This window comes from Hyla sarda, chromosome 6 (genome assembly GCF_029499605.1).
Source record: "Hyla sarda isolate aHylSar1 chromosome 6, aHylSar1.hap1, whole genome shotgun sequence".
Classification (NCBI taxonomy): domain Eukaryota; kingdom Metazoa; phylum Chordata; class Amphibia; order Anura; family Hylidae; genus Hyla; species Hyla sarda.
Window position 1 is genome coordinate 202,397,725 of NC_079194.1, and position 16,500 is coordinate 202,414,224.

The 16,500-nt window shown below is 44.9% G+C and overlaps 1 protein-coding gene across 1 annotated transcript; it reads right to left on the bottom strand.

The window, feature by feature from the left end:
• Positions 1–3,834: 3,834 nt before the first annotated feature.
• On the bottom strand, positions 3,835–6,829 carry LOC130276624 (protein spinster homolog 1-like). Its single transcript, XM_056526259.1, has 2 exons — positions 6,696–6,829; positions 3,835–5,420 (listed from the first exon to the last, which is right to left on the bottom strand). Exon 2 carries the CDS (start codon positions 5,393–5,395, stop codon positions 3,881–3,883), a length of 1,515 nt encoding a protein of 504 aa, XP_056382234.1. The 5' UTR covers positions 5,396–5,420; positions 6,696–6,829; the 3' UTR covers positions 3,835–3,880.
• Positions 6,830–16,500: the final 9,671 nt, after the last annotated feature.

Here is a 16,500-nt window from a genome sequence, read left to right on the forward strand (position 1 = left end):
TGTGGATATTTACCCTGTATTGTCACTCGCAGTGCAAGGTAAATATGTACAGTGGCATTAGGGTATACAGGCTTAATATATACAGTGATGTCACAGTGCAGTGTAAGTATCAACAGTGATGTTGCAGTATAGAGATAACACACAGTGATGTTATAGTTCAGAGATAATATACACAGTGATGTCACAGTACAGGGATAATACACACAGTGATGTCCCAGTACTGGGATAATACACACAGTGATGTCACAGTACAGAGATAATACACAGTGACGTCACAGTGCAGGGATAATACACAGTGATGTCACAGTACAGGGATAATACACAGTGATGTCACAGTACAGAGATAATACACACAGTGATGTCACAGTACAGGGAGGGAAAATATATACAGTGACGTCACAGTGCAGGGATAATACACAGTGATGTCACAGTACAGGGATAATACACAGTGATGTCACAGTACAGAGATAATACACACAGTGATGTCACAGTACAGGAATAATACACAGTGATGTCACAGTACAGGAATAATACACAGTGATGTCACAGTACAGGAATAATACACAGTGATGTCACGGTACAGGGATAATATACAGAGTGATGTCACGGTACAGGGATAATATACAGAGTGACGTCACAGTACAAGGATAATACACAGTGATGTCACAGTACAGGGATAATACACACAGTGATGGCACAGTACAGAGATAGTACACACAGTGATGTCACAGTACAGGGATAATACACAGTGAGGTCACAGTACATGGATAATATACACAGTAATGTCACAGTACAGGGATAATATACACAGTGATGTCACAGTACAGGGATAATACACACAGTGATGTCACAGTACAGGGATAATATACACAGTGATGTCACAGTACAGGGATAATACACACAGTGATGTCACAGTACAGGGATAATACACACAGTGAGGTCACAGTACAGGGATAATATACACAGTGATGTCACAGTACAGGGATAATACACACAGTGATGTCACAGTACAGGGATAATATACACAGTGATGTCACAGTACAGGGATAATATACACAGTGATGTCACAGTACAGGGATAATACACAGTGATGTCACAGTACAGGCATAATACACAGTGATGTCACAGTACAGGGATAATACACAATGATGTCACAGTACAGGGATAATATACACAGTGATGTCACAGTACAGGGATAATACACAGTGATGTCACAGTACAGGGATAATACACAGTGATGTCACAGTACAGGGATAATACACACAGTGATGTCACAGTACAGAGATAATACACGCAGTGATGTCACAGTACAGGGATAATACACAGTGATGTCACAGTACAGAGATAATACACACAGCGATGTCACAGTACAGGGATAATACACAGTGATGTCACAGTACAGGGAGGGATAATACACAGTGATGTCATAGTACAGGGATAATACACAGTGACGTCACAGTACAGGGATAATACACAGTGACGTCACAGTACAGGGATAATACACAGTGATGTCACAGTACAGGAATAATACACATTGATGTCACAGTACAGGAATAATACACAGTGATGTCACAGTACAGGAATTATACACAGTGATGTCACAGTACAGGAATGATACACAGTTATGTCACAGTACAGGGATAATATACCGAGTGATGTCACAGTACAGGGATAATATACAGAGTGATGTCACAGTACATGGATAATACACAGTGATGTCACAGTACAGAGATAATACACAGTGATGTCACAGTACAGGGATAATACACAGTAATGTCACAGTACAGGGATAATACACACAGTGATGTCACAGCACAGGGATAATACACAGTGATGTCACAGTACAGGGATAATATACCGAGTGATGTCACAGTACAGGGATAATATACAGAGTGATGTCACAGTACAGGGATAATACACAGTGATGTCACAGTACAGAGATAATACACAGTGATGTCACAGTACAGGGATAATACACAGTAATGTCACAGTACAGGGATAATACACACAGTGATGTCACAGCACAGGGATAATACACAGTGATGTCACAGTACAGGGATAATATACAGAGTGATGTCACAGTACAGGGATAATACACACAGTGATGTCACAGTACAGGGATAATATACACAGTGATGTCACAGTACAGGGACAATACACAGTGATGTCACAGTACAGAGATAATACACAGTGATGTCACAGTACAGGGATAATACACAGAGTGATGGCACAGTACAGAGATAATACACAGTGACGTCACAGTACAGGGATAATACACACAGTGATGTCACAGTACAGGGATAATACACAGTGATGTCACAGTACAGGGATAATACACACAGAGATGTCACAGTACAGGGATAATACACAGAGTGATGGCACAGTACAGAGATAATACACAGTGACGTCACAGTACAGGGATAATACACAGTGATGGCACAGTACAAAGTTAATACACAGTGATGTCACATTACAGGGATAATACACAGAGTGATGGCACAGTACAGAGATAATACACAGTGATGTCACAGTACAGGGATAATACACAGTGATGTCACAGTAGAACCATCTCACAGCCAGACCACCATGTAATTTTAGCAGAAAATAAAGCAGGGCCTCATGTTCAAGTTTCGCCTAAGGCCTCACAAAGTCTAGAGCCGGTCGATCGGCCCTACCATGGGACCCGGTGGGAACATAAGTCCCAGGTGGCACTTTTCAGGGGCGGCATTTTGTTGCCCCCTTTTTTTTTGTGCCTTGTAGGGTTGGCGCCGCCGCTGCTCACTGTTCTAAAGCAGCTGCGGGGTATAATAGCGCAGCGGGCACTTTAGATAGTGAGTCTACCTCCGGCCGACCGGGGTCTGACGAGGGACGTCGCACAAGTGACGTACTTCTAAAGACCCGCTCAGGAGGACGTCAGTGATGTCACTCGTCAGGCCGCTGCCGGAGAGGAGAAGCGCTGTGCAGGACAGGTAAGTGTGTCTCTGTGTGTGTCTGTCTGTGTGTTTGGGGGGGCTATGGCTACCTAATGTGAGGAATCTATGCTACCTAATGTGGGGAAACTATGTTACCTAATGTGGGGAATCTGTGCTACCTAATGTGGGGAAACTATACTACCTAATGTGGGGAAACTATGTTACCTAATGTGGGGAATCTGTGCTACCTAATGTGGGCAAACTATGCTACCTAATGTGGGGAAACTATGTTACCTAATGTGGGGAAACTATGTTACCTGATGTGGGGAATTTGTGCTACCTAATGTGGGGAAACTATGCTACCTAATGTGGGGAAACTATGTTACCTAATGTGGGGAACCTGTGCTACCTAATGTGGGGAATCTGTTCTACATAATGTGGGGAAACTATGCTACCTAATGTGGGGAAACTATGTTACCTAATGTGGGGAATCTGTGCTACCTATTGTGGGAAAACTATGCTACCTAATGTGGGGAAACTATGCTACCTAATGTGGGCAAACTATGCTACCTAATGTGGGGAAACTGCTACCTAATGTAGGGAATCCATGCTACCTAATGTGGGGAATCTATGCTACCTAATGTTGGGAATCTATGCTACCTAATGTGGGGGGCTTTAATGAGCTGTGGCATATGGGAGGCCTTAATAAATAATTAGAAACTTATACAGCAAGTGACATATGGGGGTCCACCTGAGTAAGTGACACATGGAGGGGGGGTGCTGAACAATTGATGTTTTGGGGGGGGGGGGCACAGGCACATTCTTTGCACAAGGGCCCTCTGCTGTCTGTGTCCGCCCCTGGGTAGAGAAAAAGGGGTAAACTGGAACATAGAACAAATGCAGATATTTTTTTCTTATTTTTTTTTTTTAATGAAGTAAACGAGATAAAGGTAAGCAATGACTTTTCCTCAGTCTGAAGCGCGGTCCTCATCGGCAGGAAGCAGTGAGGAGGAGGAGGATGACGGAGGTTCTGATTCCATCTCTGCTTCTTTTTCGTCCCTCTCTATATATAGGGCCGTGGCCATGAAGAAGGCCCCTCCTATGACTGCCATTATGGTGCAGGTCATGAGGGCATACTCCAGGCTGCGGTATTTCAGAAGAGGGGATTTGGCATATCCTCGTTCGTAGGTGTCAGATATCAGGCCGATGAGGTACGGGCTGCCGGCGTCACCTAGGAGGTGATAGATTGTCATCTGCACGGCCAGGGCTGAAGATCTCCTCCACGGAGTTACTACTTTTAGTATAATGTCAGATATGAGGGTGAAATTTACTGACAGAAGCGTCTCTCCGATGAAGATGAAGATGTTGGTGGCAACGAGGCTGATGTTGCCAAAAGTCAATGCCAACAGAAGAAAAGGGGCGGAGAGCATCATCGCGCATCCACACACAAGCGGGTCCGCCCGTGGGTTGGATTTGCGATATCTTTTACTTATCTCCGTCCCTGCTACAACTCCCAGAATGCCGGAAACGACTGTAACCACACCAAATATTAGGATGTCGTGATAGTCACACGGTTCAGCACGGCAAGGGTCCTTCTCTTGTAGGAGTGTTCGAGCGTGGGTCAGGTATGACGGACCCCATACACCTATGGCTCCCACTATGAAGGATACAGCCGTCGATCCCATGGTGGTTAACATGAAGCTTCGATTTTTAAATAGTTTTTTCAGATCTGTCGCCCATTTGGCAAACTTCTGGGATTTGTTGTTCTTCTTCCCGTTTGTAGTCGTTCTTGGAAGCTCCTTTGTGACCAAAATCAACAAAGCCACAGCTATGAGGCCCAGGCCAGGGGTGACCCGAAACGCCCAGTGCCAATCACCCCTTGCTGCATCAGTCACTTTGGGCCCGATGATGTATCCTAGTCCGCAGCCTACAGGTATGACGGAGTAAAACACGTTCAGCATGCGGGTCCGCTGGTCACTTGTAAAAAGGTCTGCAATGATGGAGGGGGCGATGGTGCAGAAAGTCGCCTCTCCGGCTCCAACCAGTCCACTCGTCAGCAGGAAGAGCAGGAAGTACCCGTCAGGGATGAATGACAGGGTAAGTGTCATGCTCAGCCAAACGATGACTCCTGCGCAAACAGTATATTTCTTATTACAGTGGTCGCCCAAATATCCGGCAATTGGTGCGACCAGCACGTAGCTTCCAATGAACAATGTATTCAATAAGCCGGACAGACTAGCATTGGTGTCATATGCTTTCTGTATATGAGGCAGCACCCCCGCCACGCTGGAGCGATTTGCATAGATGAGCAAATTGACAAAGGCGAGGATCACTACGGTGATGATGGAACGTGCGGTGGACATCACGCTTAGAGATGGCAGGTTCTGCCTCTCAGGGATATCGCCCTTTTCTACATCCATATCACTATGGTCCTCCATTGCTTCTTCCTCCTCCTTCAGCAATGGGTCTTGTGGAGAGGCCATGGTCACAGGTCAGAGCCTGAAAACACTAGAGAGAGAGCGATAAGTGAACACATTAGACAACATGTCATCATTCCTGTCATTATACAATAGATCCTTCATACAGAGCAGAAATGTCCAGCACAGAACCACAAGATAACACTAAGACCATCGCAGCCTCAGAAGAAGACGCTTCTCTATAAGTGTTTTATATGGAAACGTGTTCCCTGAGGTTACCAATGTCTGATAACCCTGAACCTGTCCGGTCCTAGTAATATCTGATAACCCTGAACCTGTCCGGTCCTAGTAATATCTGATAACCCTGAACCTGTCCGGTCCTAGTAATATCTGATAACCCTGCACCTGTCCGGTCCTAGAAATATCTGATAACCCTGAACCTGTCCGGTCCTAGTAATATCTGATAACCCTGAACCTGTCCGGTCCTAGTAATATCTGATAACCCTGAACCTGTCCGGCCCTAGTAATATCTGATAACCCTGAACCTGTCCGGTCCTAGTAATATCTGATAACCCTGAACCTGTCCGCTCCTAGTAATATCTGATAACCCTGAACCTGTCCGGTCCTAGTAATATCTGATAACCCTGAACCTGTCCGGTCCTAGTAATATCTGATAAACCTGAACCTGTCCGGTCCTAGTAATATCTGATAACCCTAAACCTGTCTGATCCTAGTAATATCTGACAACCCTGAATCTGTCCTAGTAATGGCGGATTATAAGGGCTTGGCTGTATGGTCACTGGGCCATGTGAACTTCATACTGTAGATACAATTGGGCTATCCTGCTATATACATTTACTAATAATGAACCTACCCCACCTCATTGGGATCTATCCATCCCCTATATGACTTTCTGCCACTAGTTGATTTGAAAATTTTCCCTTTCGGAGTACCCAGAGTATTCCTATTGTCAGTACACACAGAATTCTATTATATAATATTATATTTCTGCCCTAATCTTTCTGTTATTCTTTTACTACTCCACCAAATCTTTCTCATAGACTTATATCTTTTATAACTTCATGAATTAGGACTCTTTTTCTTGGGGGCTTTTTTGGGCATAATTGCATTTTAGCACTTTTGCAAGAAAAAGCTCTGGTCATGATACTATCTGTGCGTTTTATTATGTTTAATGCCTAAGCCAAGTATTGTCACAATGCTATGAGAAATATAACTTTTGTTATTTCTTTTGGAAATTAATTTCTTGTTTTTTTTTTTGCTAAAAAAAAAAAGCAACAACAATAAAAAAAAAACTGTCAAAAAAAAAAGCCCTGTGTATGTATGAATAGAAGAGGCTGAGACTTACCTTGTGGTTCTCTCTTTAGACAAGGAACGGTCAAAATCTTGAATTCTCTATCGCAAATAGAAACTCTCTAACAAACACTTTGCACCACAGGTTGTGAATGCAAAACACACTGAAGAGACTGCAGCCGGCGCGCAGCTCCTTGTACAGCTTACGGTGACATCATCACAAGCATGTGTGACATCACAGGGTTCTAAACCATCTTCAGGTATGTGTATATCTGTATAGTAAATGTGAGTAGCCATATTAGTCCAGTGATGCAGATTGTAATACCTTTTTTATTGGACTAACAGAATTTTGTAGAGACAAGCTTTTAGGATTCCTCCCTGATTATTTATAAAGTCCTTTGATCATTAGTCCTTGTCTATTGGACTTGATAAAGGGGAGGAATCCTGAAAGCTTGTCTCTACAAAATTCTGTTAGTCCAATAAAAAAGGTATTACAAGAGACTGCAACATATTTTTTGATTTGTGTGTGTATGTATATATATATATATATATATATATATATATATAGTTCCAAGTGTGAGTAGGTGCCTCCAGCTAGGGTCCGTGTCCAGGATCCTGCATACGTAGTTCCAAGGAAAATGCTGTGGCACTCAAGGTATGGTGAAAAAATGAAAATTATTTATTCATCCCAAATGTGCAAAGAGCAACGTTTCATTTTCCTTGGAACTACGTATGCAGGATCCTGGACCCGGATCCTAGCTGGAGGCACCTACTCACGCTTTAGGAGTGCTGCTTTCTTCTTTGATATATATATATATATATATATATATCAAAGAAGAAAGCAGCACTCCTAAAGCGTGAGTAGGTACCTCCTACTTAATATACATATTAATATACACCTAGAAATACATCAAGTACATAAAAACATCTTTTAGAAAAATATTTCTCCAGGCCTGCCTAGTATATCCCCGTACTTCACAGTGTCTTCTTAGTTTATATATTTTAATCTTTTGACCTTTTAACCGCACTAGGACCAAGGGCATCCTGGGACTTAAAGGGGTATTCCAGGCAAAAACTTTTTTTATATATATCAACTGGCTCCAGAAAGTTAAACAGATTTGTAAATTACTTCTATTTAAAAATCTTAATCCTTTCAGTACTTATGACCTTCTGAAGTTAAGGTAGTTTTTTTCTGTCTAAGTCCTCTCTGATGACACCTGTCTCGGGCAATGCCCAGTTTAGAAGCAAATCCCCATAGCAAACCTCTTCTAAACTGGGCGTTTCCCGAGACAGGTGTCATCAGAGAGCACTTAGAGAGAAAATAACAACCTTAACTTCGGAAGCTCATAAGTACTGAAAGGGTTAAGATTTTTTAATAGAAGTAATTTACAAATCTGTTTAACTTTCTGGAGCCAGTTGATATATATAAAAAAGTTTTTGCCTGGAATACCCCTTTAAGATTGAACCGATTATTATTGATATATGTCATGAATGCATCGACGGTCAGATGGTCGGACGACCAAATGATGACCACATCGTCTACATACCTCCCATACCATGCGAGGCATGTGGAAAATGGATTGGTGTCAGAAAAAATAAACTGCTCCTACCACCAAAAAACAAAAAGCTTAGCCCGAGCTGGTGATGACTTTGCTCCCATTGAAGCACCCGTGCGCTGCAAATAAAAATTGTTAGCAAACATAAAATAATTGTGTTTTAACACAAAATCTACCACCTCAACAATGTAATGTCTCAAATCCACAGAATATTTAGAAAATCTCATCAGTATATCCGAGATAGCTGATAATGCCAGGTTTTTCGGAATACTGGAATAGAGCGATTCAATGTCGCAAGTAAGCCACGACAGAGAATCGCTCCATGTGAATTTAGTTCTTCTGACCAGGATTTTACTGAAAATTCAGATTGTTCAGATACCACGGACACTAGCGGGGACTCAGAACCGCAACATGTGAACACTCACAAGAATCGCAATGCATGAAAACAGTCAAAAAACGAGGAAGGTGCGGTGGCAGAAAACATAGGAAGAAGAGCTTCGGAGCGTAACAAGGACAAACGGAAAAAGTAATAAAAGAGGATTTTCAAGTCATTAACATTTCTGCACAAATCATTACAGATGAAGAAGCCTCAGTCCTGTGGAAAGGACTGGGTTTCTCTCCTACACATCATTTTGATGTTTATCGGACAATTTTGGAAATAAATAAATTTGTGAGAACTTTAACAGTTAAGAAACATTTTTTTGTGGAAAATGCTGATGAACCATCGGACCCACCTCAACTTTCTATAAACCCTGATTTACCACTAATGCATACGTTAGCAGAACAAATTGCTTTTAGAGATCTCTGTCTCCTTGAAAATAGTGGGATATCAATTTGTGATGAAGTGAATACTGCACATACCTTCTCCACTAAAAACCTACATTTTTACCCCATACAGACCAGACCAGCAATTTTTGATTGGTTCCAGGACCTTATCATGAAAGATTTGGTTAATCTACAATCAAAAGTAATGTCCAATACAACTCGTCCTAATTTGAATAAAAAGGAGGCTGCTGCCATAAAGAAATTAAAGAAAAACAAAAATTTGACGATCCGATCCGCCGAAAAAGGCGGCTCGGTAGTATGTATGGCCCCCGGACTGTATATCAATTTAAATGAAAATCTACTATCTGATGATAAAACTTACCTTAAACTTTGTGGGGATCCCACTAAACCTTTTTCCTATCTTCCACTCGCTACCCAAGCTGCATAAGGACCGATTCTCGCTGCCGATGCGTTCGATCGTGGCGGGGATCGGATCCCTTAACGAGCACCTATGCGAGTGGTTGGACTCAGTACTGCAACCTCTGGTTATGCAATGCACAAGTTATATCAAGGACACTAAGCACTTGCTAAAAATCATGGATGAATTCACATGGAGCGATTCTCTGTCGTGGCTTACTTGCGACATTGAATCGCTCTATTCCAGTATTCCGCAAAACCTGGTATTATCAGCTATCTCGGATATACTGATGCGATTTTCTAAATATTCTGTGGATTTGAGACATTACATTATTGAGGTGGTAGATTTTGTGTTAAAACACAATTATTTTATGTTTGGTAACAATTTTTATTTGCAGCGCACGGGTGCTTCAATGGGAGCAAAGTCATCACCAGCTCGGGCTAAGCTTTTTGTTTTTTGGTGGGAGGAGCAGTTAATTTTTTCTGACACCAATCCATTTTCCACATGCCTCGCATGGTATGGGAGGTATGTAGACGATGTGGTCATCATTTGGTCGTCTGACCATCTGACCGTTGATGCATTCATGACATATATCAATAATAATCGGTTCAATCTTACGTTTACCCACACATGGTGTAAAAGTTAAACCCCCTTTTTGGATGTCATATTACGTGGCAACCCTGATACAAATAAAATTGAGGTTGATCCTTACAGAAAAAAGATATCAGGCAATACCATCTGAAGGGCGAATTCATGCCATTCCAAACAAACAGTAAGAGCCATACCAGTAGGTGAACTTATACTAATTAAGCGGAACAGTTCTTCCGCCGAGGTGTACCGCAGGGAAGCTGATGCAGCATGCACACGCCTTGTGGCTCGAGGTTACCCTGGATGGCTCTTGAAAAAAGCTCGGTCGAGAGTGGATCCTATGGATCGAAAATCCCTTTTTACAAGTAAGCAACCAACTGAATCACAAGATTGTCCTACATTTGTCACCACGTACAGTCCAGAATTTAATGACATCAAACGCATTGTAATTAAACACTTACCTTTGCTATCAACAGATCCCACGGTAGGGGAGATTATAAAGTCAGGTGTGAGATTTGCAGTGAGGCGGGCACCTACTCTATCCAATCTCCTTGTTCCCAGTATGGTGGACACGGTTAGTGTTGCCACCCAGTGGATTAGCACCAAGGGCTTCCACAAGTGCGGTAAATCGCGGTGTGTGGTATGTCCGTTTGCCGAAAAATGCCAGAAAATAGAAGGTACGGTGGATGGCAAATGCCATGTCATTCACAACTTTATAAACTGTGATAGCACTTTTGTTTTATATAAAATCATGTGCACACAATGTCACTTAACATATGTGGGTTCCACCAAAAGGTCCCTTAAAAAACGCATCCAAGAGCACATTAGACATGCTGCTGGCCCTTTAAGCTCGAACATTTCTAATGTATCTAAACATTTTCTAATATGTCATAATTTAGACACCACTTCCCTCAGGTTCTCAGGCATTGAGAAGGTGAACCTAAATAAAAGGGGAGGTGACCATATTCAATCCCTCCACAATAGGGAAATCATGTGGATTTATCTTTTGAATTGCATTCAACCCCATGGTCTAAATAGCAAAACAGATTTAATATTACATTACTGATATGTCTCCGAATAATTTATCTGTGTTTGGTCCCATGTTTTTGTTTTGGTTTTAATCACGCGCACATGTGATGTGGACCTGTCCCTCCCCTTCCTGTGGGAATGGGGAAAATGCCCTGGAGTATATAAGGGTGCCTCATTTAAAGATCTACAAGCTATGAGTAAGGATCGATAGATCAGAAAAGCGTCAGCCATGCTTGGGACCCCCCTCTGTTTGTGCAATATTTCATATTTTTGATATGTTCATGGTTTGTCTGCCACCGTGAAGGCTTTTAAGGAAGAGCCCTGAATAAAGACGGACGTTTTACTTCTACTTGCTGGCTTTTTTAGTATTTTATTTTAGTTTTATCCACTGTGCCAGGGATGAAAATTATTCCAAAAGAAACTAACTCAACTGTCTATGCTCCCCCATTGCTCCAATATTGGTGTCCCGTTCTCTGTTCGCCGCCTTCTGCTTTTCCTGCAGGTCAGTGAATCACGGTGCGCTCAGTGTCATCATTGTTTCAGCACCAGTTTTACAAATCAGTGTGCCTCCAGTGTTACACCAGTGTTTACAAACAAGTGTGCCTCCAGCTGTTGCAAAACTATAACTTCCAGCATGCCTTGACAGCTAGAGACTGTCCAGGAATGCTGGGAGTTGTAGTTTTGGACCACCTGGAGAGACACTGTTTTGAAAACACTGCCTTAGTCAGTATTTTCCAACCTGGGGACTTCCAGCTGTTGCAAAACTACAACTCCCAGCATTCCCCTGACAGTCTTTAGCTGTCCAGGCATGCTGGGAGTTATAGTTCTGCAACAGCTGGAGACACTCAGGTTTGGTAGGTAGGTCCTTAGTCCATTGTTTTCCAACCTGGGTGCCTCCAGCTGTTGAAAAACTCTAACTCCCAGCTTAAGACTGTCCGGGCATGCTGGGAGTTGTAGTTTTGCAATAGCTGGAGGCCCCCAGGTTGGGAAACACTAACTACAGCAGTGTTTTCGAAACATTGTCTCTCCATCTGTTGCAAAACTGCAACTCCCAGCATGCTCGGACAGTCTTAAGCTGAAGGTTAGAGTTTTGCAGCAGAAGGTGGCATTTTGGTGGGTAGTTGGGCCCTTAGTCCAGTGTTTCCCAACCCGAGTGCCTCAAGCTGTTGCAAAACTACAACTCCCAGCATGCCCAAACAGCCAAAGCCTGTTTGGAAAACACTGGACTAAGGGCCTACCTACCAAATGTAACGTGGCCACCCACCTACCAACCAAACATATACCTGCCTACCTACCAACCAAACATATTACCTACCTAGCAATTGCTTTTCCTGCCTACCTAACAAACGTATACCGTATATACTCGAGTATAAGCCGAGTTTTTCAGCATGATTTTTCGTGCTGAAAACACCCCCCTCGGCTTATACTCGAGTGAACTCTCCGCCCTCAGTGGTCTTCATCCTGCGGACCTCCAGAGGTTTCAAAACTACAACTCCCAGCAAGCCCGGGCAGCCATCGGCTGTCCGGGCTTGCTGGGAGTTGTAGTTTTGAAACCTCTGGAGGTCCGCAGGTTGAAGACCACTGCGGCCTTCGACATCATCCAGCCCCTCTCACCCCCTTTAGTTCTGTACTCATCTCTGCTCGGCGCTGGTCCGGTGCTGCAGGACTGTCCAGTGGGTAGGTCGTCCAGTGGGATAGTGGTTTCGGGCTGCCATCTTCATCAGGGGGTGCCTCTTCTCCGCACTTCGGGCCCGGAATAGTCACGTTGCCTTGACGACGACGCAGAGGTACGTTCATTACCAACGTCCCTCTGCGTCATCGTCAAGGCAACGCCTCTATTCCGGGCCCGAAGCGCGGAGAAGAGGCAGCCCGGAACCACTATCCCACCGGACGACCTCCCCACCGGACAGTCCTGCAGCACCGGACCAGCGCCGAGCGGAGGTGAGTACAGAACTAAAGGGGGTGAGAGGGGGCTAGATGATGTCGAAGGCCGCAGTGGTCTTCATCCTGCGGACCTCCAGAGGTTTCAAAATTACAACTCCCAGCAAGCCCGGACAGCCGATGGCTGCCCGGGCTTGCTGGGAGTTGTAGTTTTGAAACATCTGGAGGTCCGCAGGTTGAAGACCACTGTATCAGACATTGACAAGCGGTGATGATGATGACATGTGGTTATGATGACAAGGGGATGATGAAGGGGGGGGTGTGGGATTATAACAAGGGAATGATGAAGGGGGGGTGTGTGGGATGATGACAGGGGGATGATGAAGGGGGGGTGTGGGATGATGACAAGAGGATGATGACAAGAGGATGATGACAAGGGGATGATGAAGGGGTGGGGATGATGACAAGGGGATGATGAAGGGGGTGTGTGGGATGATGACAAGGGATGATGAAGGGGGGTGGGGATGATGACAAGGGGATGATGACAAGGGGATGATGAAGGGGGGGGTGGGATGATGAAGGGGGGATGATGACAGGCGGTGATGATGAAGGGGGGATGATGAAGGGGGTATGATGACAGGGTGATGATGACAGGGTGATGATGATGAGGGTGTTAATGACGGGGGTCTGGATGATGACAGGGGGGGGATGATGTATTTCCCACCCTAGGCTTATACTTGAGTCAATAACTTTTCCTGGGATTTTGGGGTGAAATTAGGGGCCTCGGCTTATATTCGGGTCGGCTTATACTCAAGTATATACGATAACCTACCTACCTAGCGGCAAACCTTTTACTTGCCTTCCTACCAACTGAACTTACTACCTGCCTAAATAACTTGCAAACTTACTACTTGCCTACCTACTTAGAGAATGTTCTACTTACCTAATTTACTACTTGCAAACGTACTACCTGCTTACCTAGCAAACATATTACCTGGGTGGGGGGGGGGGAGCCCAGGCATATTCTTTGCACAGGGGCCCTCTGTTGTCTGTGTCCGCCCCTGCTTTAAGGAGTCTTTAGCTCCCCTCTTGACTGAGGTATTCAATGAGTGTCTCTCCTCGGGCACTCTGCCGAATTCAATGAGGAGGTCAGCCCTGATTCTTCTGTCAAAGGGTAAAGATCCCAGCCGTATTGAGAATTGGAGGCCCATAGCTCTTCTCAATATGGACAGGAAGCTTCTGGCCAAGATACTGTTTAATCGGCTGGTGAAGTTTGCACCCCGGCTCCTTTCGGGAGCTCAGCACTGCTCTGTTCCAGGCCGAAGCACCTTAAGTGCGGTCCTTAGTGTCAGGGAGGCAGTGGAGCGGAGTAGTGCGGGTTTCTGGAAGGGGTACTTGCTGTCCCTGGATCAGGCCAAAGCGTTTGATCGGGTGAACCACGAGTACCTCTGGTCCGTCCTCCTGAGATATGGCTTACCGAGTACTTTTGTTAATTGGCTTAAGATCTTGTAGGCAGGGGCAGAGAGTTTCCCACTGGTGAACAGTTGGTCTGGCCGCTCTTTTGAGGTGGGGTCCGGAGTCTGTCAGGGTTATCCTTTGAGCCCGCTTTTATACGTGTTCGCAATCGATCCCTTCGTCCGGAGGGTAGGTTGTGGGCCGTTGGCGGGAGTCGGGATGAGTCTGGCGGAGCTGGATGTCGCCCAGAGAGTGGTGGCGTATGCTGACGATGTCACCATTTTCGTGTCCTCGCGAGAGGAGGTCGATGTGGTGATGTCGGAAGTGGACCGCTACTCGGAGGCATCCAGGTCTAAGATCAACCGGGATAAGTGTGAGAGTCTCTGGCTGGGAGGGGGAGATCCCACGTTTGATCTCCCGGACACCCTTTCAGGGCCCCAAGAGTCAACAAAAGTTTTGGGCATCATATTCGGCCAGGATGATTATCCCACCAAAAACTGGGATGGTAAGCTCCAGGATGCCGCTCAGAAGGTGGACCAATGGAAGGGTTGGTCTATGACCCTCAGGGAAAGGGTACACCTGATCAAATCGTACCTGCTCCCCTTGTTTATCTATCTGGGCAGTGTATGTATCTTGCCAGAAGCTTACTACACTAGGATCTACAGCCTGTTTTTCCAACTGTTATGGGGAAACAGGATGAACCTAGTCAAGAGGGAGATTACGTACCACACGAGGAGACTAGGGGGTTTATCTTTGGTAAACCCTGTGGTGTTCTTAACCAACACCTTCTTGAAAGCTAACATCTCAAACCTCTGGTCAGAGAGGGCTTCTCCGTGGGTACTCTCCTGCAGGGAATGGTTTCGGCCTTTCTTCCAGGAATGAGAGACAGGAGGGCAAGTGAAGGACCTCCGTACGCCCCATGGATATCTTCCGGCTTACGCTACCCCGACTCTGAAATACGTCGGTGGGGTCTGGGAGTGTGGGAGTTCAGGACCCAGTCAAGGCAGTTCCTTGACAAACGGGTTCTGTTGACCCACTTCCAGAAGCCTCTGGCGCTCAGGGACTGCCCAGGTCGGGATCTGAGGGTGGGGTTGTACCTTTTAAACATGAAAAGGATCCCCCAGAAGTTTTGGGACTTGACCTGGCGCTGCTTTCAGGGGAAGCTATATGTGAGGGACAATTTGAAGTGTAGGAACTCTGATGACCGGGGATGTCCCCGAGAAGAGTGCGGGGACACGCTGGAAAGCATGGACCATTTCCTGCTTCATTGTCCCTTTAATATAGGGGTTTACAACAGGGTGGGTGCTTCCATCGGCTGGAGTCAACTTGCCGGCCTTACCTATCAGGAGTGGGCTTATGGGGCATTCAGGAACCTGGGTGGCCGAGATCGGGGCACTTTATTCTTAGTTAGTTTAGTGGTTAGGTACTACACGTGGAATGCACGGTGTTTAGTGTCGACCCAACAGAAAATCCTCTCCGAGGTGGAGGTCTGTAGGAACATCACCAGTGACCTCGGGGAGATCAGGTCTTTAGAGTATGGCAGTCTTGGTAACAGTAGGGCTTCTCTCCTATGGAGAGGGTTTTCTTTTGATGTGCCCTAGGTACTAGACCTTTTAGGTAGAGTACCTTTATTTTGGTTAGGGACAGTGTTATAGGGATAGAGATAGGATGAGAACAGGGTTAGTTTGAATGGAGGGATAGGATTAGGGAGAATTGTAGGGGGAGTTAGGGAAAGAGTGTAAAATTATTTTGAATGTATCAAGTCTGCCATCCTTCTCCCTGGTGGTGGGCTAATGCATGTGCACTCTAGCTTTTTGTTTTGTTTTTAAGCTGATATGGTATGAAGGGCTTACAGGCGACCAAACTTGGGCCTAAAGTGGGTTGTGGTTCAGTGTGTATAAGTTTGTGTATAAGTTGGTTGGGAGGAGTGCTAGGTGGGGAGGGTGTGCTTGTGGGTGGTGGTGTTCATCTTTGGGGGACCTGACATGGGTCAGTTAAGGACTGGACTTTGTAAACTGTAAGAACGGTATGGACTCTGACCCATGTACAGGAGGGGTGGTGTGGGTGAGGGTACAGTTTTAGTGTAGGGTTTTTCCTAGGGTTTTCTATTGATTTTGTAGGTGTTTTCTGTAGTGCATATATTTTGTTTATATTATATTTTATTTATA

What these genes read in the sequence shown, in the direction of transcription:
- LOC130276624 (XM_056526259.1), bottom strand. Translation starts at nt 5,395, where the DNA reads ATGGCCTCTCCACAAGACCCATTGCTGAAGGAGGAGGAAGAAGCAATG.